The 26,627-nt window shown below is 34.0% G+C and overlaps 1 protein-coding gene across 3 annotated transcripts; it reads right to left on the bottom strand.

Moving 5' to 3' along the window:
- Positions 1-243: 243 nt before the first annotated feature.
- On the bottom strand, positions 244-25,012 carry LOC128155837 (uncharacterized). 3 transcript variants are annotated; one of them, XM_052817710.1, is made up of 14 exons: positions 24,884-25,011; positions 24,385-24,452; positions 22,353-22,544; positions 15,859-16,065; positions 14,017-14,079; positions 11,678-11,860; positions 11,446-11,568; positions 10,612-10,674; positions 9,212-9,397; positions 6,551-6,616; positions 5,798-5,999; positions 5,623-5,703; positions 3,845-3,937; positions 244-1,961 (listed from the first exon to the last, which is right to left on the bottom strand). In XM_052817710.1, the coding sequence occupies exons 1-14, from the start codon at positions 24,893-24,895 to the stop codon at positions 1,590-1,592; spliced, it is 1,911 nt and encodes a 636-aa protein (XP_052673670.1). In that variant the 5' UTR covers positions 24,896-25,011; the 3' UTR covers positions 244-1,589. The 3 variants fall into 3 exon arrangements, with proteins under 3 accessions (XP_052673670.1, XP_052673671.1, XP_052673672.1); XM_052817711.1 differs by lacking the exon at positions 10,612-10,674 and having other exon boundaries at positions 24,884-25,012; XM_052817712.1 differs by lacking the exons at positions 24,385-24,452; positions 24,884-25,011 and having other exon boundaries at positions 15,859-16,088; positions 22,353-22,491.
- Between the last annotated feature and the right edge of the window lie 1,615 nt (positions 25,013-26,627).

Genomic DNA, 26,627 nt, shown 5'->3' with positions numbered 1-26,627 from the left:
AAACCGTCTTTGGTTCTGACATTTACACGTTTTCCAGAATCAAAATATGAGGGCTTGCGAAGAGAAGTGGATGAAGGCTATGCCTGTCCACTTCTCAAAAGAGAATACTCGCGAATATATACACCATTTCAACTCCTTAGATAAAGCAAACATAAAATTAGATATCTATACTTATAAATTAAACTGCTTACACCTTTGGTATTTCAACGCATGTGAGATGATGTCCGTAAAGTATAATTGAAATTTACATGATAAGTATTTATTGTGAAATTAACTTGTGTATTTTGAATGACTTATCAAAATTTGAATGTTAGAAGTCGTTACAAGCGAGATACAGCGAAAGAAGTCGTTGTTATGCAAACAAAACTCGATCGAGTCTTATGTCATGCTGTAAATTTTGAATTTACCGGGTGGCAGTAAATACAAAATTTACAACATGACAACAGAAAGAAAGGGCACTTTCTTTGACACTTGTGGCAAGCAAAATAAAGTGATTCAATGTGCTCATAAGCTATTTCATCAACAGCAAATAGCGACATTAGATTGAAACTACTTAAAGATTCAGACATTTTTCCAATAAACTACGAAATCCCTGTGCCAGAATAACTGCTTACACCTTTAGTATTTCAACACATTTGAGTTGATATCCGTAAGTAAAAATTGAATTTTACCTGATAAGTAATTATTGTAAAATGAATTAGAAACTACTATCATTTACGATAAACCAGCCCCAAATTGCAAAGGTGGACACGCTTTGGCGGATCCAAGTCAGTAGGAATTTGCATCAAAATATATACTTTGAAATAATGAAATAATGTTGTCAATGATTACGTAATGGTCTACATAGAAATTGAGATTTGACAAATGTTGAATAAATAAAATGAACCAATTCGTTTCTTGAAAGCGCGATTTTAGCTTTGGATAAAACTTAAGAGAACGGGGTGCAGAAAAAAAACGCGGGTTGACTAATTTACATCATGGCCGAAACAGTACGGCGAGGTACATGTAATCAACCGGGCAGATACTTTGGATGACGACTTTGGTTCGTTTAAAATATGACAATAGCAAACCTTTTTTATACCGCGACACGTTGGAATAAATGGTTAATTCCCGCGCTTGCGCGGGATATCATCTAATATAACACATATGTAAACATTAACAGGACTTGAGCTTTGTTATAAAAAAAAAGAAGTCTGACCTCTGTAATTCGCTTGTAACTCGATATTTCACTTCTCATTTTGACATAACACTGTAAACATCCATATTTACCATTATAGATAATTAAGATGGAGTTATAAATTTTGAAAAGGGCTTCGAGCTCAAATCGAGTCTATATATATTAAGTCACTTTAGGGTTTCCATTGACACCGGTTCAAATTGCAGTGAACAAGTATATAGCAATTTACATGTACATTTACCCTGATACCAAGTGTTCAGATATGATCTTACTAGAATCTTTTCTTGATACCGCTTTTATTATGAACATGGGTGAAGGCTGGCACCACATAGAGATAGGATATTGTTTATCAATTTTTGATTATGTCATCATAAGTATAGTTTGGTGCAGAAAAATCTTGATCCCATGCGTCTTATGTTGATGCTTTTGACTCAGGCTGTGCAACCCCTTTTCCGAGCAATGCCCCTCCTTTTTCAAGATAGGTTGCCGGCCAAACGAGAAAATCAATGATTTTACCATCTCTTGTGTAATGTTTAAGCACAGACTTGTTAAAGCAATTTCCTTTCTTGTAGCTGAAATCTAGATAAACTGGAGGACTCTGAATAGCCATGTACCAACAAATTTCCAGGCATTTGCAGGTATAGTTTGTTAGGTGGTCTTTTCTTTTATTATAATACACCTTTCCGTATGTTGCTGCTTTGCGTTTCCCTTTCTCTTCTTCACAGCTACCTTCACTACCGTCCTCAGCCTCTTTATCTAGCCAATTCTTTTCAATGAAGTAATCCTATTTTTAAAGATAAAAACAACATGTCAAGGATATCAGACGAATGCTTAGCTCTCTAATGTTTTGGCAAAGGACCCCTAGTGAATGTCGAAATTTCAATTCATGTTGCGTGTTTTGTACTTTACAAATCTTTGTTATGTCTTTGTACTTTGTATCTTTGTACTGTCTTTAATCTTTTTTTTTGTCCAAGATAGAACATATGGAAAATATTGTCATGTACAAATTTCGATTCCCAATAATCTAAATTTTTGTAAAGGTCAGGTTATAGATTTTGCTTTTACTTATTTTCTTTCTCAGTGTCTGAATATGATTTTTGATTAGGAAAGGCTTTTGTTAATTGTTAGGTCCAGGTGTTGGTTCATATCATTTGGTTGCTTATCTAATTTCATGATAGTAAAAACATCAAATGTCATATGGGGTCAGATAATTAAATTTCACCACATGTCATATTTATATTGCTAAAATCACGTCCATGCATTAAAAGGGGATTAATTTTGCTATGCAAGTTACTCAGGGATTTTACTTAGGTGTCATGGTATGAGCTATTATTTTTTTATCATCTTACACATGTAATAAAATTTTTGTTTTACATACTGTTGAAATTCTTATGTACATTAGTCGGAATCGGACAGCCGTTCCGATATATTTCTGACAGATGTTAAAAAGGGGATTGGACTTTGCTCAATTTTACCATAGAGAGGACCATCGCCCGAGTGTGTACCGTGGTCTTAGTAATCGTCCCGAACCTTTCTGGACTAGATATTACTGGCAAAAATCCGTATGAAACATCCCAAAAGGGTAATAATTGTCATGTACAAATTTCGTCAATCCCCCTAGACTTTAGCTTTGCCCAAGATTTATATAGAAGCGTTTAGAATAGTTGAGAAACGCAAATATGTACATTTTCCTTCCTCAGCTGGTCAAAGTACTATAGTATTTTGGTCGAAATCTACCTGTACGTGAAAGGAGACAAATGTACATCGCTACGCTCAGATGTAAATTTTTAAAAGTTTTTCAATATTTTAAAAAAGTACATATGTACATTTTCCTTCCTCAGCTGGTCAAAGTACTATAGTATTTTGGTCGAAATCTAACTGTACGTGAAAGGTGACAATTGTACATCGCTTCGCTCAGATGTAAATTTTTAAAAGTTTTTCAATATTTAAAAAAAAGAGTTTGGGCTTATTGCAGCTTATATCCACTTTCCTTGAATGTTAAGCGGATCGAAGTCAATTGACCCCCCCCCCCCCTTCCCCATTTGGGTTAAGCACCAGTGCATCGCAGGTTTATTCTCAACGTAAGCCAATGCTCGTTCTCAATTGGACAGTCCAAATTCCTAGTTCCAAATACACCTACCTTATATCGAGCAATTCGGAGTACACGCCCCCAAACAACTTAACTACTTCGAAAATAGTTATTGCTTTCCACAAACAACAACACTACTATAATCTATATAATTATTATGAAATTGAATATTTCACTTGGAAGGTAATTAAAAGCTGTCAAAAGTAATACACGATTTGCTATAGTAAATTAGGAATGGTACATCTCTTTTTTCATGACGTTATTATTTCTATATAATAGTCAAATTGCAAATTAAACCAAATGTATATATTGCATATTACTTCAATATCCGACAGAGTAACTCGATTTGTTAAGACGATAAATGAGGATTTGTTACGTCAAAAGTTCAAGTACGGGTTAGAACAATTTTATAAGATATACAATTTATTGCCAAATGTTGTACATAAGGGTTTTAAAACAATGACTTTTAAAATATCTCAGCGTGTCCATTTCACCTTAATTAAATCCCCAAAGGGCAATATTAAAAATACATGTGATTCAATATAAATTTTGTTTTGTGTTATTTTAAAAAACCTCACCTTTTGTACCCTTTTTGAAGAATATTCTGCAATCGCTTTCCTCATTTCATGCAGTTGATGCATTTCCCCATTTTTGAAATATGTGTTCTGCAGCTGAAACAAATGAATAAAATTCAATGCAAGTATCACACTTGTTGGTGATACACAGTACATGTACTTTGTAAAATACTGTACAAGTCTCTAAACACTGTAGCAATCGTTTGTTTATCATCTTATATTTACATTTTCCAGTGTCTTTGCCTGTGATAACACTACGTATCGATTTTGTACTATATAACCCATAACACAAATGACGCCAAATCGAGGCTCCAGCGGGGTTTGCTTATTAATATTTAAATGTATAATCGTACAATGGCTTAAAATTATGTAAATATAAGTAATAAGGAATGGTTTTTTGAATATTATGAGATGATGATTCCGGTCGGGGTGTGATCAAATCTATCATAAAGCCATTCGGGCTTTATTGGATTTGATCACGCCCCGACCGAAATTATCACCTCATAATACTCAAAGAATGATTCCTTATTCCTTATATATAATTGTCATATTTAACAAGAAATGTATGTAAATGAAAAACTAATAGTAATTAGGAAACACATATCAGTTTTTATGTTTGAAAGAGGACGAACACATCCCATGTACATGTAAATAGGCTTTATCACTTGAAACACTTACATCAGAAATTCAAATTTTGTAAACAGATTTTGAAAATTCTATACATAGAATGTCAAATCGCCACATGTATAAGATCAATAGGCTGGTGTATACATTTTTCATTAAAGATACATGTATGTACAAAGTTTTTTAAATACGCATATGTTATCCTCGAAAAATGGAGGGAAAATTCAGCCACAATTCAATGCAAATTTCCATATGAGGTAAACTTTGGTGGTCATGTTAAAATTGGGATGTTGTCTAGACCTAAAATGAAGACATTTGCGTAACAACAAAAACAAAAATCAAATTATTCATTTTCATCTAAAAATTTAATTCATATTAATGAAGAATTCAACACTTTTTCACCAACGTTTTTTTCTTTGCTTTAAATTTATATACACATAATGTTGACATTTGGAAGATTTGCACTGAGTAAGAGTTATCTTCCGTATTTCCTTTGATGAACAGAATATGTATTAGCAAATTTTAATGAAAATTAACACGTATTTGTATTATCGTTTCTGTGTTTATTGATGCGAATATGATATTGTGTAAACATAATTAAAGATCCTCCCGTGATTTAGCTTGAATGTAATGCGCAAGATTGTAAAATCTAAAAAAACAAGATGACTTCCGGATTTTTTAAAGGAATTTTCGTTATTTATTAATTAGCAAAGCTTGTTTGAGAAAAAATAAAAACAAATTGGTAATCTTCAAGTACCAATGATGTTTAAAATATATAAAACAAAAGACAGTACCCTTCCGATTTCTCTGTATTAAAGCCCAAAAATTCGAGTCTATTATTTTAATATAGTAGTATAGATAATCAATTAAATCCCACTAACAATGTACACTTTATAATCAAGTAAATTTTACTCGAGATACATGAATATTAAAGTTGTTTAAGGAAAGACTGAATAAGAGGCGAAAGTTGAAATAATATTTGTGTGTCGCGGTGTGAATTTAATCATATTTGAAAAACATTTCCGATACAGAGTGAATGCTCCACCAATCGCAATTTCTCGGGCTTTTTCGAGAACCAGAAAAAACAACCTCGAACATATACATATGGGCTATATAAAAAAAAAATCAACATTTCTTTAAATATTGCCAATATCTACCTTCTGTATTTCAGAGGTTCGGCACATCAAAAACGAAGCAATGTTATTGTCAGCAGTGGAGACACAATAGTTGTAACAGTCCTTTTGGAAAAAAGATTAAAAACGATTTGAATGATAAAACATTAGATTTTGCAGGAGAGAAAAAACCAAACAAAACAATCGGTGTACATCTTACTTTGACTGTCTCTAACAGTGTTTGAATAGCGTCATTCTCTTCCATTTTGCACTCATTACAAAGAATATCCAACGATGAGGTCCATTCTTTATCATAAATCTCATTAAAGTGTTCGATGATTTTCATTGGTCTGTTTGGGTCAGACAAATCTGTGATGTTCGGATTATTATCTTTCAACTTTGCACCAGCAAGTTTACTTAATCTATTTAGTTGAAATAATCTTATTCAGTAATTCAAATACATGTATTGTTATAAACCATTATAGTTTTAGTAAAATCCTATGACAAAGGAACAACTGCTAAACGCCCATCAGCTGGCATCCTATAATGCAATACTGAGCCAGAAAAGTCACGACAATTTTAATTTCTTTTTCTTGTGTTGTCAATCGATTAATTTTCAGTAAAATAAAGACAATCATATTTGTGAATTGCTTAAGTGAAATAATGTTTGGCGCATTCGGGATTATGATAAAGGAAATGTATTGTTAGTAAACCTAACAGTGTGACAAAATATCAGTTTCTAATAACTGAAATAAAAGAATGAAAGAAAATTGTGGATTTTTTTGGTGAACTAACAATGCCATTTTTACTGATTCCTAAGGGGGAGAATTTTAGAGTGAGACTCCACCTCACAGGTGACAAACCCACTTTCAGATAGCAGGGGAGGTTGGGTAGAGAGGGATAGATACATTGTATGATATTGTTTAAGCCAATGTGGCATATGATGTACATGTTCACAAAGGTGAATCGTTACCTGTTTAGTAACTCCTCGCGATCTTGTTCCAGTTCTTGAATGCGCTTTCTAGAAGTTTTCGTCTCTCTAGACAGATGAAAAAATAAGTTTAAATTATTTGAAATGTTCTTAGCAAATGATTTGTTTGCCATTGGATGTATGATGGAAAGTGCTAATCGAAAATGTGGCTGATTTTGGATCACCGACTATTCTTTTGTTGGGTATCTCGAATTTACTGTCAGCAAATTTAGACAAAAATGTAAAAGCACTTTCAATCAACTTTAATTAAAATTGCATGAAATTATTTCGGCAGTACTATTGTTATTTTTAAAGTTTATTATATTTTCTTTATTTTTCATTTTCAGTCACTTATGACAGGCGTTTAACATCGGTCTCATTTGGCTGTCAATGGAAGATGTTTACTGCTTTATATTCCAAGAATAAATACCAAACATTAACAATTAAATTTGGTCACATGTTCTTCTCCATTTCGTGAGAATTACATCAAATAATATAACTACCCTCGGTTTTATTGGCTACTTAATGTTTGTGTAGTAGTTTATTGAAAGCTACTGTAGCGTGCGTTTGACGATTGGTGCGAATGTTTCTCAACTTGTTGCAATACTGCTGTTGTCATAGGCAAAATCCCATCGTGTGCCCTGGACCGGTAAATGTCCGAGTAAAAATAAACTGGCGATTTCGAGAGAATAATGACGTATACATCTCCGCTATTTTAAGACCCATCAACTTGAAATTCGGCATGAGTGTATCTAATACATTACTTTTCTGAAAAATACATGCATATTGCAAGTGTTTTAAAAATGGATTGATTTATTAGGCTTTTGAAGCGAGCTGGTAGTTTTTTATCTGGGTCTGAGTTCGACCCCTTTCTTTATTTATGGTTTGTTACAACGCACTTTGAAAAATTACGCAGTTTCAAAAAAAATTTCAAAGTGCGTTAATTTTGGGACCAAGTCAACGCACTTTGAAAAAAATATTTTTTTTTTCAAAGTGCGTTGATATCGTCGATATTAACGCACTTTGAAAAAAAAAAATGTTCATGGTGTAGTGAAAATAGTTGATAGTTTTATATACAATAAACGATTGTTTTAACCGTGTTTAGCTAAATGTGATATATTTAAAGAAGAACTCATTGCATTCTCAGCTAACTTAATAAACAGTTTCTACATGAGGATTTTTTCTTTTCCCATAAGACAATATCGACAATTTACACAGAAAAAAAAAATCGGGAGGTTTGAATTATCCAAATATGACATAAACTTCATCGCTTATCAACTGCATTTTCCTTTTTTTTTTTTTTTTTTTTTTTTTTTATTTGAATATGCAGCAAATTTACCTCTTATCTGGTATATCGGGCTATGCCCGAACAAATATGACTTATATATAAATGAATGATGGAGATCGTTGTATAATATATTTCAACTGGCTTATTGCAAATATGATGTGAAAAAGGATACCTTAGTTCTGTTTATCAAAAACAATATGATCTTTTGGAAGATCAGTGCGAGAAAATTAACCCACATCCTAATGCTAGTTTTTAAGTTTATAATAATTCAATGTTCGGTAATGTTAATACATGTATTCTTTTATTGAAGTGATTTATTTGATTATAATACGAAAAGAGGGTTACTGAAACACATAGAATCTTTAACATACCAATGGAGAAATTATTGTTCGGCCAGCTTGTTTTTTCAATAACACTGCATGTACTTATACAGAACACATTTCTTTTTCCGATCTTAAATGTTTACTCAAAGTTTCTGAAGATCATATGTTTTGGAAGGAAAAATGAGAGGTAGAGGACCTTCTTCTTGTAATCAGTTAAATGATGCACTGGTATTTGACCTGTATCTTTGGTTAACCCATACCCCCACCCCATTCCCGCTCTCAATATGGTAAATTAGATTAACCTGCGTTAACAAATCATCATACTATCAACAAATTAGAAATTCAATTCCAGAATTTGTGAAAAAGAAATATTTTTTCAAAGTGCGTTAATATTGTCGATACTAAAAAATGTTGATGTACCTTCATAACGCACTTTAAAATTTTTTTCAAAGTGGGTTAACATGGTCCAAAATTTAACGCACTTTGAAAAAAAAAATTCAAAGTGCGTTGATTTTGTCCAAAATTTAACGCACTTTGAAAAAAATTTTCAGAGTGCGTAATTTTTTCAAAGTGCGTTGCCACAATGGTTACATTGAAATTTATGTTAAAACGGGCATGGTCCCTGTGCTATTTCATAAACGTCCGACATCATATGCAATGTCAATGTCAAAGACTAAGTTCAGTTAAAAGTTCTTGATTAAATATTCTTATTCTATCTTATTCTATCTAAAAAAAAAACCCGCAGATGCCATACAAAATGTTGTAGATTTTCTATTATCAATAACGGCACATGTGTAAATTCGCAACATTTACAGTAACTGCTTTCTGGTTTAAATGTATATTAACATTAATTATTACATTTTTAATAATCATTTATGTCGAGGCAAGGAATTAAAGAAAATTATTGGGTACTGTAGTATCTTAACAAAGATATTTTGACAAAAGACAAAAAATAGGAGAGGGATTCTAATTAAAAGGTTCTGGCTGCTCCTTTTGAATTTTGAGAAAAAAAAAATAATTGTCGCTGGCATTGAATTAATATTTCTTACTCACTTTGTTTCTTTCCTTCCCAAATCGTGAAGTCTTCGTTTTATATCATTGAACCATTGAAGTTTGGACTTTTTGTCCTCTTCTTGACATTCATGTATCGAGGCCGGGGGTTCTATGTCTTTACATTCAATGTCTGATCGGAGAAATTTCTCAACAATATCCATCGTCTCTGCTTTGAATTCAATGTTTCTGGTGCGAAATAAAATAAAGTTATTAGATCATGATTCAGTTAAAATGCGATCATTTAGTTTGACCTCTCTGCACCTAAAATGCAATTTTAGCCTGATAAGGATTTGTTGTCAGTAGTTTTGATTAAGCGAACTTATATTTTCAAATATTGTTTTTAATTATGCACAATGGTCACACTGAATAGCGGGATTACGAAAAATATTATTTATGAGGCTGCATAAACTTTTTTCTGACCTTTATGTACTTAAAATAGACAATATCTAAAATAGTTACAATTTGATTTGGAATAAAAACTTTTTGAATATCAAGAATTGTATAAGATTCATCCAGTTTGCCTAGATATGTATTCAGTATCATTTTGACATAATAAAACACGGGAGCCAGTGATGTAATTTTTAGATAACAGGGCTTCATAAGTAAAATTCTTTAAGAATTTGACTTAAAAAGTTTAAATTTATATTTTATATTTTTAGACATTTTATAGTAATCGGACGATTTTACGGTAAACGTCTATCACTCTCTCAAGATTTAATTTTGAACATGTCACACAGAACCTACAGAATATGTTACAAACCTAACAAATGTTAAAATAGTGAATAATGAATAAAGTATAATGAAAAGAAAAGTATAAAGAACCTTCTGCACGAGAAAATAGTTCCCTCCAAAACTTGTTTATTTCTTTAATTCAAATAAATTGTTGTGCAATTATGAAATATTAATCTTTCTGTGATGAATAAATAAATAAAGCATATTCATTTTAAATAAAATGATCATCAATGCAATCAAAACGTGAGAAGATTTTCTACATGGCAGGTAGGATGATATATTGCTGTTCATGGTAAATTTAATTGTATGAAAAGTCATGCTCAGCTGAAAAATTAACTAAATGGTCAATAAGATTCTTCATTAAAGTGATATATATTCCATATAAATGTTACAATAAATGAATGAATCTTTTGGTTTTTTATATGAAAGATATTGTAAATTGTAATAATCAAATATTAAAAACCAAGAAAAAATAAAATACAATACAATACTTGACCGGCATTTATTCATTGCCATGATAATAATCTTTGGATGCATTATTTGAGCCGTTTATGATTTAATAACGATGAGATAAATTTTGGTGCTTAAACAAGAGATCATAGAAAACATGAAAATAAAATAAGGAGATTATTTCAAATTCACATATCAAAGGTCAGAAAACTGCTTACTTCACATAATGGTCTTTAACAATTCTACAATATTCTTGATCTGATGTTTTTCGTTTCTCGTTTCTGAAAAGATTTCGATAAGTCCTTTCGAAGCATTAATTACATGTACATGTAATTGCATCATCGGAAACCAACGATCGAATAAGGGTTTTCGACGATGATGTATTCATTAGTGAAAAAAAATCCATTTGTGGAGGGGGAAGTAAAATATAAACAATACATATAGAACTGATGTTATTTGATTCAGCTGGGTATTGTATGGTTTTTCAGTTACTTCCGGGCTGTTGGGTATGTTAGTAGGTTCAACCTTTTGAGATACCACTCGGCAGTGAATCCACTGTAGCAGAGTCTGACAAAACCGTCTCCATGCATTGGCTGTCGGTGAGTTTTTCAGCGATTTGAAGACGTACAAGTGTTATGTCATGTTGAAATACATTGTAGCTGTTAATCAATATTTACATTTTCAACTGCCTTTGTCTGTGATAACATTATGATTCATTTTTTAAGCCTACAACTCAGTAATTTCATAAAAACGGGCGTATCTTATAGCCAAAACACACTATTGGCTGCGCCGCATGGTAATACATAGCATGTGCTTCATGAAAAAAACAGTGATTTAAACTGTAGAAATTGGAAATAATATAAGAATCATTCTTTGAATATCATGAGGTGATTATTTCAGTCGGAGCGTGGTCAAATCTATCGTAAAGCCATCCGGGCTTTATTGGATTTGACCACGCCCCGACCGAAAGTATCACCTCTTAATACTAAATACTAAAAGAATTAGAATTTCCTATTCCTTAATAAAATATATTGAATGGTCTCAAGACGTACAATATATATACTTGGAGTTCTTGGAATTTCTTAGCTTTCTTGGAACCTTTGAAAGAAACCTTTGTAGAATCGTGCAGAATATCTATCCAATTCACCAATGATAAATCCTCTTCCTTCAGAAAACTATAAATAAATGCGTGCTTGTATGTTAGATATGACAGGGAAAAGAGAGAGAGAGAGAGAGAGAGAGAGAGAGAGAGAGAGAGAGAGAGCGTTAAATTTGCTCCTTTGCCTTTTCCGCATAAAATTCCAGTTATATTTTATATTCGTAGCAAGTGGACCAATCACTGTTTGCAAATTTGGAGGGATAATCGGCCAGGAGTCGTGAAAAGATGATAAAGTGTTTACTACAGACTTCGTCGCGCAGACGTTTGTCAAGTACTCCAAGAAAGAAACCATCCATTCCATTGGATCACTGGAAAAGAAAAAGTTTTTATTCTTATCTATAGTACATCTATAGTACTACATGTAAATAAAATAATGGAATCGAATTTTTTAGCTTTAATACCGGTAAATCAAGAGAAAACTGTCACTTGTATTAGATAATTTATTATTATAAATTTTGTACCAAACTAACAATTCCGATTGGGACATATTTCTCCGAAAAAAATGGCTGTACGACAATATGAATTTGTATTGCAATAATATGAAATAAAAAATATGTGTATAACTTGTAACTAAAAATTGTTGAATAATGCTAAGAAAGTTTTTAAAGTATGCGATTTGTATTTTCTGTTTCGTATGACATCGGGTATAAAATTGTCTTTCAAAATCACGTTCAAAATAAAAAGCGGTATATAGCAAAAGTAGCACAGAGTGAATATATAAGGTTGGTTAAAGCTCAATTTTACTTTTTTCCAGACTAAGTAACTACTCTAGTTTCTTACCATGCCTATTTCCAGCAAAGGAACCAACAGTAACTTGCTTTAAACATATCAATCCGCTTTACGTTAATATAAATATCTAAAGATTTTAAAACAAAGTTTTAATGCTCTTCATAAGTTCATATCCCCGTTCTTCAAAATATGTCAAAATTTGCCATTTAATTTCTGAGAAGTGCTTAATTTTATTTCCCTTTATTTTGGATTTTCAGAGTCATCTCAGATGGTGCGAATTATTGGTACCATTGGTCCGCCAGATACATGACTAGATAAAAGGAGGGTACTCTTCTTTATAGAAGGTCTTCTGTGGGGGTAATCGGACTATACAAGGGAGACAGCTTTCCGTGGGAGGAAATCTACTACATGGGGGGGGGGGGGGGGGGGACTATATTCATTTATGAGGGAGGAAAGATGACAAGGGGTAATCTGGACCATACAACACCAGAATATATTTGAGCTTTGTAACCGCCAAAATCTGAGCTTTTGCTTGTTTAGATGTTATATGAGAGAAATGGTAATCAAAATTTAACTTATAACATTTGTTGAACGTGTTCTTACCACGCTAAGATAGGAATATTTCTTCCTATATACTTATTTTTTTTTCAATGTCGGCCAAACAAGCGGAAATATTTTTGAATTATCAAGAATTTCTTTTCAACTTTTTAAGCTGATTATTCATTTCACTCATAGGTCTAATAAATATGTCAAAGTGACGTCTGTTGCCCTTTCGTTTCATCGAGTGTTTGTTTGCATCTCGAAATTTTTTAATATCCTCTTAGTTGTATTTCAACTTTTTAAGCTGATTATTCATTTCACTCATAGGTTTCATTTCATTTCACTCATAGGTCTAATAAATATGTCAAAGTGACGTCTGTTGCCCTTTCGTTTCATCGAGTGTTTGTTTGCATCTCGAAATTTTTTAATATCCTCTTAGTTGTATTTCAACTTTTTAAGCTGATTATTCATTTCACTCATAGGTCTAATAAATATGTCAAAGTGACGTCTGTTGCCCTTTCGTTTCATCGAGTGTTTGTTTGCATCTCGAAATTTTTTAATATCCTCTTAGTTGTATTTGTTTAAAAATGTGCATAGTTTTTGTGAGTTGATTTTAATCAACTCTCCTATGCAGTTACTCTGGCGAACCGAAAGTGAAACAGTGTTTGGACATAAGCACAAATCATCACCGCTGACAAGACTAAGTTCTTGAAAATAATAGAAAAAAAAATCGATGTAATGTATGCTGAAGCATTGTTTTTCATGGAAACTTATCTATAAACACTTTGAAAATAGTCAAAATTTATATACTACGAACAATTTAGATATTATTGTAGTCTCATGTATTCCTACGCCAGAGTTAATATAGTCTCGTTCAACCAGACGCTCGGCTGTCTCCGTAAATCTGCGACAAGCAGAGAGGGGGCTCTCTTGCTTGTCGGATATTAACGGAGACAGCCGAGCGTCTTGTTAAACGAGACTAAAGTTCGATATCAATAGTGCTTGGATCCATAGATTTTTTAGAACTAATACATACTAGTAGTTGAAATCTGTCTTTAAATATTACACAACATGATTCATTTGGGGTTTCTCGAAATTCTTGTCGGAAAAGTCTAAAAATTCATATCATAAAAAAAGTGCGTAATTCAAATACAAACTAGAAACTAAACTTCAGTACTTTGATTGTAACTGTTACCAATTGCATTGTCCTCCGCTTTCAGGTTTCATCTTGGGTGCTTCACTAATATCGGTAACCAATCTGTAGATAAGTTGAAAAGCAACACTATTAATATTTATTACATTATTATTTATTCATATACTCTTGATTGATATTTCCATCCTCACAAATAAAATACAAACTAGTTACTTTTTATCAACAAATTATAAATGTTTAGGACGCACTATCCACACTCTCGTGTTTTATGACAATTTTCGCCAATTTTCTGTGGAATTTAAAATCTGCTCAAATGACACAGGAACGTTTTAGGAATGTGTATTTAATGTTTTTGATGTGTTTCACTTTTTTATTTGTTGATTCTTTTTTTTTTACTTATCAACCTGCTTACCCGGTGAACACTCTTCACCACACAAGGATATCCGACTGATTTCTCGATACAGGAAATTCATATTCCGTCATGGGTGAACAGACAGAGTACTGTACTCTTAAACCGTTATACATGTACTTATTTGATGGATTAATAAAAATCGTTTATCAAATATGATCCATAAAACAGGCTTTTGATTATTTTATATGATTTTTTTTTGGGGGGGGGGGGGTATCTTTTCAGTGAAATTGAAAAATTGTTTAAATTGCAAACAGGGTATTTTGGAGTTTAAGTGTTGGTCTCAATTGTTGCACCATATATTTATCATTAAAGTCGTGCCAAAAGGGGTCTAGTCAAATTTTTAATTTTGAGATCACCTGATTCACCTGAGTCACTCAGATGACCTATTGCATTTGCAATTGGTCTTCGTCCGTCGGTGTGCATTGTGCGGTGTGCGTACTTTACGTGAATTATGCCGACATGTTTTGATGACCGTAATATATACCAATAATAGCTTTCCAAAAAGCTTGCCTGACTAAACACATTTATCCAATATAAGCATGCATGTTTCAATTATGCTGTCTAATAAGAAATGAATTTTAATTTTTCGATGCTGATCAAAATCATAGAAAATAGGAACTTTGAATCTACACTACTTGAGGATACTTCCACACAAGTGTCAGCTTTCCTGGCTGATTAGTTTCTGAGAAGAAGATTTTTAAAGATTTACTCTTTATATTCCTATGTAAAACTTCGACCCTACCCTCGGGTATCATGATTTTCACAACTTTGTATCTACATTACCTGAGAATGCTTCCACACAAGTTTCAGCTTTCCTTGCTAAATGGTTCTTGAGAAGAAGATCTTTGAAAATTTCTCAAAATTTTTCATTAATTTCTAATTATCTCTCCTTCAAAAAGGGTGTGACCGTTAATTTTCACAACTTTAAATCCCCTTTGCCTAAGAATGATTTGTGCCAAGTTTGGTTGAAATTGGCCAAGTAGTTCTTGAGAAGATGTTGAAAATGTGAAAAGTTTACGGACAGATGGACGACAGACAAAATGTGATCAGAAAAGCTCACTTGAGCTTTCAGCTCAGGTGAGCTAAAAAACGGCTATCAGTTTCGAAAATCCCGACCAGGCCCGGGTTTCACTACTCATTTTAGTCACACTCCTAAATGCAAGGCATTACATGTATTTGATTCCATGCAAAAAATTCACATCATATTTCTAAGGAGAGTGTAGATATGCGTTCTGTGTATTGTCTCTGTAGCAGAGAACCTCGCCACCCCCCACCCCCCCCCCCCCGACTTTTTCTCGTTGGGCTAAAAGGTTAGGTGTAAAATAATTTAATTTGATTTTGACCTACTTGATTTTTATGATTCAGTTTACAAAACATAATTATCCTTAATGTTTTATATTTAAAATTCTGTATTATTTATACATATACACTGTTTGTTTTGGGGATGAAACATTTTAAAACTCTGTCCTCACCTTTCTGACTCATTTTCTTCACCTTCAAGAGGTATTTTGGCGGATATGAAATCCCAGATGATGCCTACTTTCTTGATGTATTCGTTGTTGATTTCTCTCAACGGATCTTTAAAACATTTAAAACTGGCTTTCCTCGATTCTTTCTTAGCGAGTTTACAGGTTTGTTCCAATCCTTCGTTTAAAAGTACTACTACTTCTGCTGTACAACTGTAACAAGTGAACATGATAAGCTATCTTTTAATAAGTTGCTTTGTTTCTGTATAATTATTTACGACACATCTAATAACAAAGAAGATGGGGGATAGATAGCGCAAATACACATTAGGTTTAGTCGTATAATACAATTTCTATTTTAGTTTTTTTTTATCAATTAAATCTATTCTAACATATAATTTTAAAACAAGTTGGCAAAAGCACAGTTTTAATTTTTTTAGTTTTAAATATATATAACAAGAGAATAGAAAAAAATTATTGCCTTCCATTCTGGTGGTATCGAACCCATAACATAAAAAACCCTTTGTTATAAAACAGGTCGGTACAATCACTAGATTTAGCTATGTGACTTCATTTACCTTCATAGCTTTATTTACCTACCTGGAGTAGGTTTATATAATTACTCAATCATACTTTTGACTTAAATGAGCACTTTTACTAATAGTCGCACCTGAGTGGAGCAATAAATTTCAACTTTGAACTGATCTGAAAACAATTCTTTAAAAAAATCCCTCTTTCAAATGTTGCTCTTTTAGCGAATATGCTGTCAAAATTCTACATTTGACGGACGACGGACCCAATTCAAGATTTTGCATCTCTGCGCAGAAATCAACGCATATGCTATGAATATGACTATCGTAATTACGTACATCAGAATAAGAGTAAATAATAATATGCCCATTCTATTTAACATAATTTGTGATGCCAAAATATTTTTAGTGGAGAAAAATTAAGAAAGAAATATTAGTCCGAATTTCCTTTGTTTGCGACAAGTCCGTTACATTTCCACGGTTTATAAATCCTAACACGCCCAAAGGCAGTTTATAGTCTTGTAATCTGGTAGAAATTGAATTTACACATTAACCTTACAATATTTATATGTTTAGCAGTTAATGTAACGTCAGGCAATAATTACCTGTGTCCTTTTTTCAATGATATTTCTGAAGAAAAATGAACCGTGCCGTGAACTTTGACACGACCCCTCAAAGAATTAAGGTCAATGACTTATATGTTTTTTCTGTTCACCGATAAGCTAATTGACTTTTAAATACATGTATTACAATTTATTTAGAGTAAAAAATCTATTGCAGAAGTTTTAAAGTATCAGTTTTTATACCACACCCCAGAAAATTCCCATTACTTTCTATTAAATTTGTGGATTTTCGTCATACTTTGAAACGCCCCAAGTAAAATATGGACGTCGATGATCATGTAATTTGTTTACTGATTTTCACTCACCATTACCTGATTAACATTATATAAAAATTTAAAGAAAACTTCTATTGAAGAAATGAATTGGGTCCTACGTCCTTAAATGGAATAACAAGGAAGAACAGTTCTGGTTAACATGATAATTGACTGTAAACATTTTCTGAACTGGCTTGTTTATGTTCGAAACTGGCAAAAAATGTTGCCAAAAGATATAAAAGCAATAAATCCTTAGTCCTACACGTCATTTTAAAGATAAAAGAATCTGAAAAATATGAAAGAGGTTTATTTGTGTCCTCTCTACAACAATTTGTTGAGAAAATGTTTGAATTTTGCTCATTTAAGTTGTAACTTCCTCATAATAGGGTACCCTATTATTATCAGTCGGCATTAGATCTATTTTTAGAACAAGAAAAATCCAGTCTATACTTAGAACTCCTGTGTCTATGGAGACACATTGACGTTATATTTTCCTAGAAAAAAAATAAATGTCAATTCAAAACAATCCTTTGATATACATCTCTATACCTGTTCCATGTTTGTTTTAAGGGGATTTTTTGCGTTCTATAAGTATAAAATCCGTAAAAGCGATTGTCTTAAATTAAAAAAGTATAATCATATTAATTTTCAATGAAAATATACATGCAATGTACCTCCATAGACAATTATATCTTGTGATTTTTTAGGCCCATTTTTAGAATACCTTACTTTGAGACAAAGTTACAACTTAAATTAGCAAAATTCAAACTTTTTCTCAAAAAGTGATTGTTTAGGGGACACCAATGAACCCCTTTCATATTTTTTTCAGATTTTTAAATCTTCAAAACCAGTCTGTAGTTGCGCAGATCGACAGATGTTCTGAGTGATTAAGAAAGCACTGTCCTGTTCTTGTATATATACTTTTCAAACAAAATGGCATGAAGGACTTCATATTTATTGCTTTTATATCTTTTGGCAACATTTTTGTGGTTATAGGAGGCGATTTTAACGCTAGCATATACGACGGAGACGCTCACCACGTGAACGTGTATAAATCAAGACTTTGTCATGCGTAACCATATAGGGCGCCCTCGTGCTGATTTCGATATATCCGGCTCAGATTACACTTTTATTCTAACCCAGACCACTCTTGACTACATACTCTGTAGCAACTCTGTATGTAGCTATGTGAATATATATTACGTGTATGAAGAAGGTCTATTTAGCTCTACTTCTGACCATCTTCCTGTTCTAATGTCTATTGACATACAACCTAAAAATCGTACGTCGAACAAATCCCTAAACTGTTTGCCTGCATGGCATAAAGCAGACTCGTGTAAAATCGACTCATTTCCAAAGGAGCTATCAGCTTGTTGGATAGAAATCTCCATTGTGCTATTCATATCGATACCTTCTGTTCTGATCTCACCCACGTGATACACGATGCTGATTCCAAAACCATTCCAGTCTCAGATACAAACCTTACCTAAAACCGGAATGGACACCGGAAGTAAAGCAGCTGCACGACATGGAACGACAAAAACGCAGGATATGGATTAGTGAAGGTCGACCACGCGGAATGTGTCACGAGTCTTAAAAGAACTATAAGCGCGCTAAAAGAGAGTTCCGCAACGAGCTTCAAACTGCACATGACAGCTTCATGACTAAGGTCTTTAAGGATATCGACGAAGCTGCCGAATGCGATGTCCGACTATTCTGGAAACTCAAACGACAGCGTCCTCGCAGTTCCCGTGTGTGTTCAGAAATAGAACTTGGTAACATGATTTTTTCTGACCCTGGCGACATAGCTAACGCATTCGCTCAACACTTTGAAAACGTGTACAACTCGAATGACAATGACTCATTCAATTCCGACTTCTACTATAACATATAACACTCTTATAAATCCATGAAACTGCTAACCCAGGAGGTGAAGTCACCATCGACGAAATCTCGCTGATAATCCGTGATTTGAAACTCAGAAAAGCTCCAGGAATAAATCTTATCCAGAATGAGCATGTAATCCACGGAGGATTAGAACTCAAACTGTGCATACTTCATCTGTTTAACTCATTGATTAAAATTGGCCAAATTCCTGATTCTTGGAAAAAGACATAATCGTCCCTATACACAAAGGGAGCAACAAACCAAGGAAATCCCAGACAGTTACAGACCAATAGCCTTACTCTCTTGCTTTCTAAAGATTTTCGAAAAACTGTTACTTTTAAGAACTAAAACCTATGTATTATCTACTGGTGATTTCCCGAACCCTCAACAGCAAGGATTTCAGCCAAAGTTAAGTTGCCTTACGGCATCCTTTAACTTACAAGAAACTTTCTGTCACAACATAGAATTTTGTAGTCCCGTATACCGGTATGTCGCTTTCCTAGATACACAGAAAGCATTCGACACAGTCTGGAGGCATGACCTAATGTACAAGTTACATCGCCTTGGTGTTTCAGGACGTCTGTGGACTCTTATTGACGACTGTCACACCAACACCTCATGCTCTGTGGTAGTAAACCAAACAAGATCATCCTGGTTTCCCGTTTCGCAAGGAGTTCGTCAAGGCGGAATCCTCTCAACTCTTCTGTACCTAGTTTTCATTAATGACCTGCTTCAAGAAAGAGTCCAAATATGGGTATCTTTAGTATGACAAGCTTCAACCCTACCCTTGCGAACCATTTCTCCTGCATAGCTTTATCTCCTGCAGCCATCCAAAATATTCTCACCACAGAATTCAAATATTCTTCGAACTGGAGATTCAAGTTTAATGCAAGCAAGTCAAGTGTTCTCCGTTCACCCCCTCACCACCTCATAATCATTCGCCTGTTACGTGGTTTCTAGGTACATAACCTGTCTACCTGTCTAATACTTATAATCACTTTGGTATTCACCTTCACTCAAAACTTGTCCATACTGAGAAAATCGCTAACGCCTGTAGAAAAAGACGACAAGCCTACTTTGCCTTAAAATATACGTGAACATTTCAATACCATATCACGGCTTTACACCAGAGTTGTTCTCCCTTACATCGTGTATGGCTGTGAACTCTCGTATGACCTACGCAAAAAAGATCTGCAAGATCTGAACACTCTTCAGCATTTTATCTGCAAACATGCAATTGGTCTTCCAAAGAATACCAGATCCGACATATGCGAATCACTCCTTGGGCCTCTACCAATAACATATGAAATTGAATAAATGAACTTTCGATTCTTCAGCCGCCTATGCAATCTGGACACCCAAACTCTTACTACTAAGATTTTTCTTCACCGACTCTTTTCTTACATCAACTCACCTGAGCGCAAACAGTTTGGATACATTCACGACGTTATCAACATTTTGGCTAGATACAATCTCACTCAACATCTCTTGTTTTACCTGCAAGTTGGCTACTTCCCCCTAAGGATCTCTGGAATAAAACTGTCAAGGCAGCTGTAACAAACCTCCACATCGACTCCAGGCGTCAGCGCATGCTCTCTGACCCCGACTTCATCTTATTTAACACCATAAACGCAGGAAGACCCCTGTTTGCTATTTGGAAATTTCCATCCAACATACACGAAATAGAACTCTGTAAATTCGTTGTCAAGCTATGGAGTCTTCCAACCTTACCTCTGGCAGTATGTACTATGTGTGGCAGTTGCTTCATCAATGTGTTTCAGCACATCTCGACCGTCTGCCTAGGAACCGTTGCTCTCCGAGACACTTGGTGGAACACAGTGATTGAGGACTTTGACATTGCACTTAGCGCCGAACTTTGCGGCCTTTGTCCACAAGACCTCTCTCTATTCCTACTAGGATTAAGACTTCTCTCCGTCACCGTCTCATATCACAACCAGCGCAGCCTGCACATCCTTAATTTCCGTTTCCTAAGGGTTGCGTCTGCATGGTAATACAGACACTTGAAGTTTACTCAACAAACTTACCATTCTAGTAAATCGGAAGTAATATATTTCCGCCAGTAATTGCAATGTACATATCTAATAATATTCCTTTTTTCACTATAACTTCTATTAATTTGTCACTCATGTGCTGTATCTATAATTTGTGTTAAAATGTTTTTCTTCATTCAATCTCCTATGGGAGGAAATAAAGATAGAATGGGCTGTAACAAAAAAGTTCAAGAAATCGTATCCTCAAATGTTCAAGATGGCCGCACATCCCCCTTAAAACTGCTCAAAAGCAGCAATGTTTTAAGTATTTTTGCTCTGTGTAGCTTTTATAAAACTACATAGTGCAATATAGGTTGATAGTTCCTTGCGACTTTTTGGCCGTTTTACATAAAAAGCAAAACTGCATAAAGGTAGCTAAATAAATATACGTCAGGCAGGTAAATAAAGTTATGTAGGTAAATCAAGCTACGTAGCTAAATCTAGTGATTATACCGAATTTACGGACTTATAGTATTTTTTCTAAACGTTAAATTGCTGGAAAATAAAATGATACAAATACGGAGCACTGGCCCTCTTTATAAAATTGTGACGGTCAGACCAGTTCGAACACCAGCGTAAGATAGATCAGTTGGTAGAGCATCTGACTAGGGTTCAGGGGGCCCGGGTTCGAATCCCGGTCTGGTCCATCTTTATTTCTCACATTCCGTTACAAAAGTAAAGGCCTTGAAGTTCTAAAAACCTACACTATTTGGGGTTTTGATATGCATAAGGTATCCCACTCCTCAATGTATCAAGAATTTCTTGAGAAGTGTATCATTTAAATTTGTACACAAAACATACTTAAAAATACAAATATAATGGGGGTCAGTATTCATCCCTCTGAGTTATGGCCCATTTAATTTGACCATTTTACACTTAAAATGCAATTTCAGCCTGATTAGGATTTGCTGTCAGTTTTTTTTCATTAAGCAAACTTATTTCTTTAATTATTGTTTTTAATTATGCACAATGGTCGATGATTTGTTAAATGTATATTGTTTTGAGTAATTAAAAAAAAAAAAAATATATATATATATAGATATATATCAGATTTATTGATAATTTAATTTTTCAGTATATTATTCGTCTGTGTATCTGCATTTTACACGCCTTATCCACCCATCTTCTTATTTTTAATGAAGAATTGAGAATTACCGCTCCAAGTAATCTTTCCAATTTTTAGAAAGATTTTCAATTTTCTGCTTGATGATATCCCGATAGCCGCTTTCCACTGGTACTTCTGGCCAATCCATGTCGATGTTATCTATTAACTGGGACTCGACGACTACGTTAAGGTGCTTAAAGGACCTCTCAATCCAATTCACAAAGCTTTCTTCTGACGTTGAGCTGAATAGAAGTAAAGACTTTGTGCTCGTTTTCACATGAATGTAAATTTCTACTAAATATATCGTGTTTTGTGATCAGCATTGTGTTTTCATTGGGGGTTACACTGTCAGAAAAATAGGAATTGGCATGCACGGATCTAGAGGGATCCCGACACCCCCCCCCCCCCCCACCTGTTAAATGAAAATGTATATTAATTTTACATAGTAAAATTATCGCAAAATTTAATATGCTGACTTCCCTAGAAAACACAATTATCCCTCAGACCCTCTTGGAAATTTTTTTATGATCCGCGCATGCTTGGTTTTATTTTGGGAATAATTCATGCGTTGCACGCACCGTACGTTGTAAAATTACCAATTTTCTCGTAGAGCTTTGCAAAAACAGGAGACGAGACGGAGTATATATAAAACGACGAATATTCTGTACAGAAGGGGGAGTTCTTCCAGAAGTATGGTTTTCTTGATTCTTTTGGGGGCACATAAATTATTTTTAAACAATTGTCTACAGTCGAATCCAATCGTATTTTTTCTGCAATTGTATGTTTTGTTCTACCCTTTCACACTTTTTTTTGGCAGAAAGTGAAAAGTTACCTGTAACTTTCAACCTTTCCAATGCGTTGCTAATAACTTAACCAATAGCAAACCTATGTTTGTATTTATTTATTTACTCAGTTTTGTTGTGTACTATCACAACAAAACCAGGTAGGGACACATCTTAAATACATTTTGTTTCGTGTTTTCTCTATGCATACGTATTACTCAAAGAGAATATTTTCAATTTTTTCAGTCATTGTCTGACGTTTACTTCTCCCAAATCAGTGTACATCAATGTTTTAATACAATTTTCCACATTTGTTATATTGTCTCGTTGCTAAATATAGAGTGTGTGTGCGTGTGTGTGTGTGTGTGTGTGAGAGAGAGAGAGAGAGAGAGAGAGAGAGAGAGATGGCATTGTTAAACCTCGTACTACTTGACTATGTAACTAATTCATTTAACACTGATACATGTTTACTACCCACAGCCCTTTTTCGATGGGGATAAATTATTTTAATTAGTAAACTTATTTTTGTTGCGTATCAGAGATTGGCCCCTGCTATACTACTGTTTGCCTATATAGTATATATTACAATTATTTAATGCCTGAACAGTCAATAGACCAGAACGTTTTTTCCTTGGTGCAGGTGACAGCACAGTGTGTATCTGAGCTGTTCCCTGCACCAAGGGAAAATTAAATAAACCAACAAAACCCTTTGATTATGTAATTTAATACAATTCACATTGTAAGAGACAGTATGTTTAAAGGCACAGGTGTTCCCACTTCGAGGCGCATTTTTCTTCAATATTGTGTTCATTAAAAGGCCTAGATTAGGTAATCGACAGCGAATTAGGAGGTCATTATATATGACAAGTACAATCTTTTAAAAAAAACTTGCTCATCTAAAGAAATATTATTCCATTGTAAACAGGGACCATCTTTTGTAAAACATTAACATTTTTGCTGTTGTTCATGAATTCATAAGGATGCTTTATACCAAGTTTGATTCGATTTGGCCCAGTGGTTCTACAGAAGAAGTCAAACATGTGAAAGGTTTACATACAGACAGACTGACAGCTGGGCGGGCAACAGGTGATTAGAAAAGCTCACTTGAACCTTCGGTTCAGGTGAGCTAATAAAGCTAGAGTCTTATATTAGTTGACACATAGTGTAATGTAAGGAAATTACAATTTCTTTAATTTGAAAAATAACGCTTGGCAAACAAGATAAACTGATTCAATGCGTTAATAAATAACGCTGTTACATGTAACAAAAGAAAACAACATTGAGATAATAATGTACGCACCGTGAGCGAACGCTGAACGCTCTGTGAATGGTGAAACTGAAGTTGAACACACTATGGTATGAGCGAACGGTGAACAAATACAATACATGTAATGGGAAAGTAGAATATTTCAGGGACTGTATAACATCTCCCTGACCATCCGCTCTTAAAGTTTTTTTCAGTAACGTTGCATTTGCACAGGAATTGTAATTAGATGCCACCCCTTGTTTGTTGTCAATAAATGGTTTTATTACCCATGTGAATTTGGGAGTCAATCTCTAAAAAGCAACGTTAACAAAAGTGTTAATAATAGTGTTAATCATACCTCAACTGTAATATGGATAAAGATAGATAGGGAAAAGGGCGGGGGAAGGGGTTATTTACATACACGAAGTACCTTTTCCCATAATTACGTACTTTCAGTTTGTTGTTTCATTTTGTACTTGTAATCGACAGTTTATAATTTGCAGTGTAACATATAAAACCCCAAAATGAAATAAAATAGAAATGTCATTTTACCTCTCTTGATCATCTGAAGCCATTGCTTCCAGTGACTGTGTGGATATTACCAAGAATATTCCATTTAAAAAACTTCCGCAATACGTACGTGCCAGTGCTTGTTTTATACAACAAAATAAATACAAAGGTTTGCAGCCGTCAGGATAACAAGTTTAAATGTCACAAAGTTTGAACTTAAAACGGTATAAATCGGGTATGAAATAAACATTTAAGAGTGCGCAAATGTGCGTGATTTTTTGCAAGAATGATAAAAGGTGTACTTTGTATGGTTATATATTTTTAAGGAAAACCTAATTCTAATGCATGAAATCCAGAGAACAATGTGATCGTATGACACTATGTCTACAATATTACTTTTTCTCGAAGTGATTATACATGTACTTGAAACTACTGATCGAGTGAATTGTTTTCGTCAAATATGTCGTTTCATTGCCCAACTCTTGATCAAAACTCAGTAATTGCTAGCTTCCTTTAAAAAAAAAATAACTATTTTGGTTTACAAGGGATGATTTGTTACGCTTTTTTAAAAGTGAAATTCGCATATTAAACTGGCCCAGTTGTCAGAACGTTAACAAGAGGCCCATGGGCCACATCGCTCACATGAGGAACAAGCGGTATGATAAAATCAGCTCAATGGAGTCATAATACAAACTATCTGGACAATGTACAATAATTCATGTAAATCCTGTATAAATAAAATCCATTTTCCACTGGATATTCTTATGTTTATAATCATTAGTCCCTTTTCTAACAGGATGATTTTATAGTCATATCATATGTTGAGTATTGCAGATCTAAAAAAGATCCCTAACAATAGTTTAAATATGGGATATAAACGTACATCAAACTCTGAACCTTCTCGTGAGGCCAAAGAATTGTCCTGGGGCCAAAGTCTTAACAATTATAAAGAATCATCTGGCTGATTAGTTTCTGAGAAGATTTTTAAAGATTTACCCTATATATTCCTTTGTTAAACTTTGACCCCCCCCCCATTGTGGCCCCACCCTACCCCTGGGGATCATTATTTTCACAACTTTGAATCTACACTACCTGAGGATGCTTTCACACAAGTTTCAGCTTTCCTGGCTGATTAGTTTCTGAGAAGAAGATTTTTAAAGAATAACTCTGTTTATTCCTATGTAAAACATCGACCTCCCATTGTGGCCCAAACCTACCCCCAGGGGTCATGATTTTCACAAATTTGAATCTACACTACCTGAGTATGCTTCCTCACAAGTTTTAGCTTTCCTGGCTAATTAGTTTCTGAGAAGAAGATTTTTAAAGATTTACTGTATATAATCATATGTTAAACTTCGATCCCCCATTGTGGCCCCAACCTACCCCCAGGGGTCATGATTTTCACAACCTTGAATCTACACTACCTGAGGATGCTTCCACACAAGTTCCAGCCTTGCCGGCGAATTAGTTTCTGAGAAGAAGATTTTTAAAGATTTACTGTATATAATCATATGTTAAACTTCGATCCCCCATTGTGGCCCCACCCTATATATATACCTACATATTTCCGTAAGCGATATCAAACTCTATTTAAACTGAATAAACTAGAGAAAATGCCATGCATCTCAACAAAACCTATTGCATTAATCTACCATTACGCAAAAGATAATGCCGAATTACCGATAGAATGAATTGTATTTCAGTACCCCTACATCAGATTTTGCTTAATTTGCGCAGGTAAACAGTTAACGTATCTGTTTGATTTACCGAAGTCTCTGATTGATTTG

This window comes from Crassostrea angulata, chromosome 7 (assembly GCF_025612915.1).
Source record: "Crassostrea angulata isolate pt1a10 chromosome 7, ASM2561291v2, whole genome shotgun sequence".
NCBI classification, from domain to species: domain Eukaryota; kingdom Metazoa; phylum Mollusca; class Bivalvia; order Ostreida; family Ostreidae; genus Magallana; species Magallana angulata.
This window is presented reverse-complemented; position numbering and strand designations above follow the sequence as displayed.

Bases quoted from the DNA above. Each gene is read 5' to 3' on its own strand.
- LOC128155837 (XM_052817710.1), bottom strand. The intron at 11,569-11,677 runs GCAAAGGAGCAA...ATTTATTTATAG, and splicing joins TGGAATTTTATGCGGAAAAG to TTTTCTGAAGGAAGAGGATT. The intron at 1,962-3,844 runs GTGAGGTTTTTT...CTTTAAAAATAG, and splicing joins CTTCAAAAAGGGTACAAAAG to GATTACTTCATTGAAAAGAA.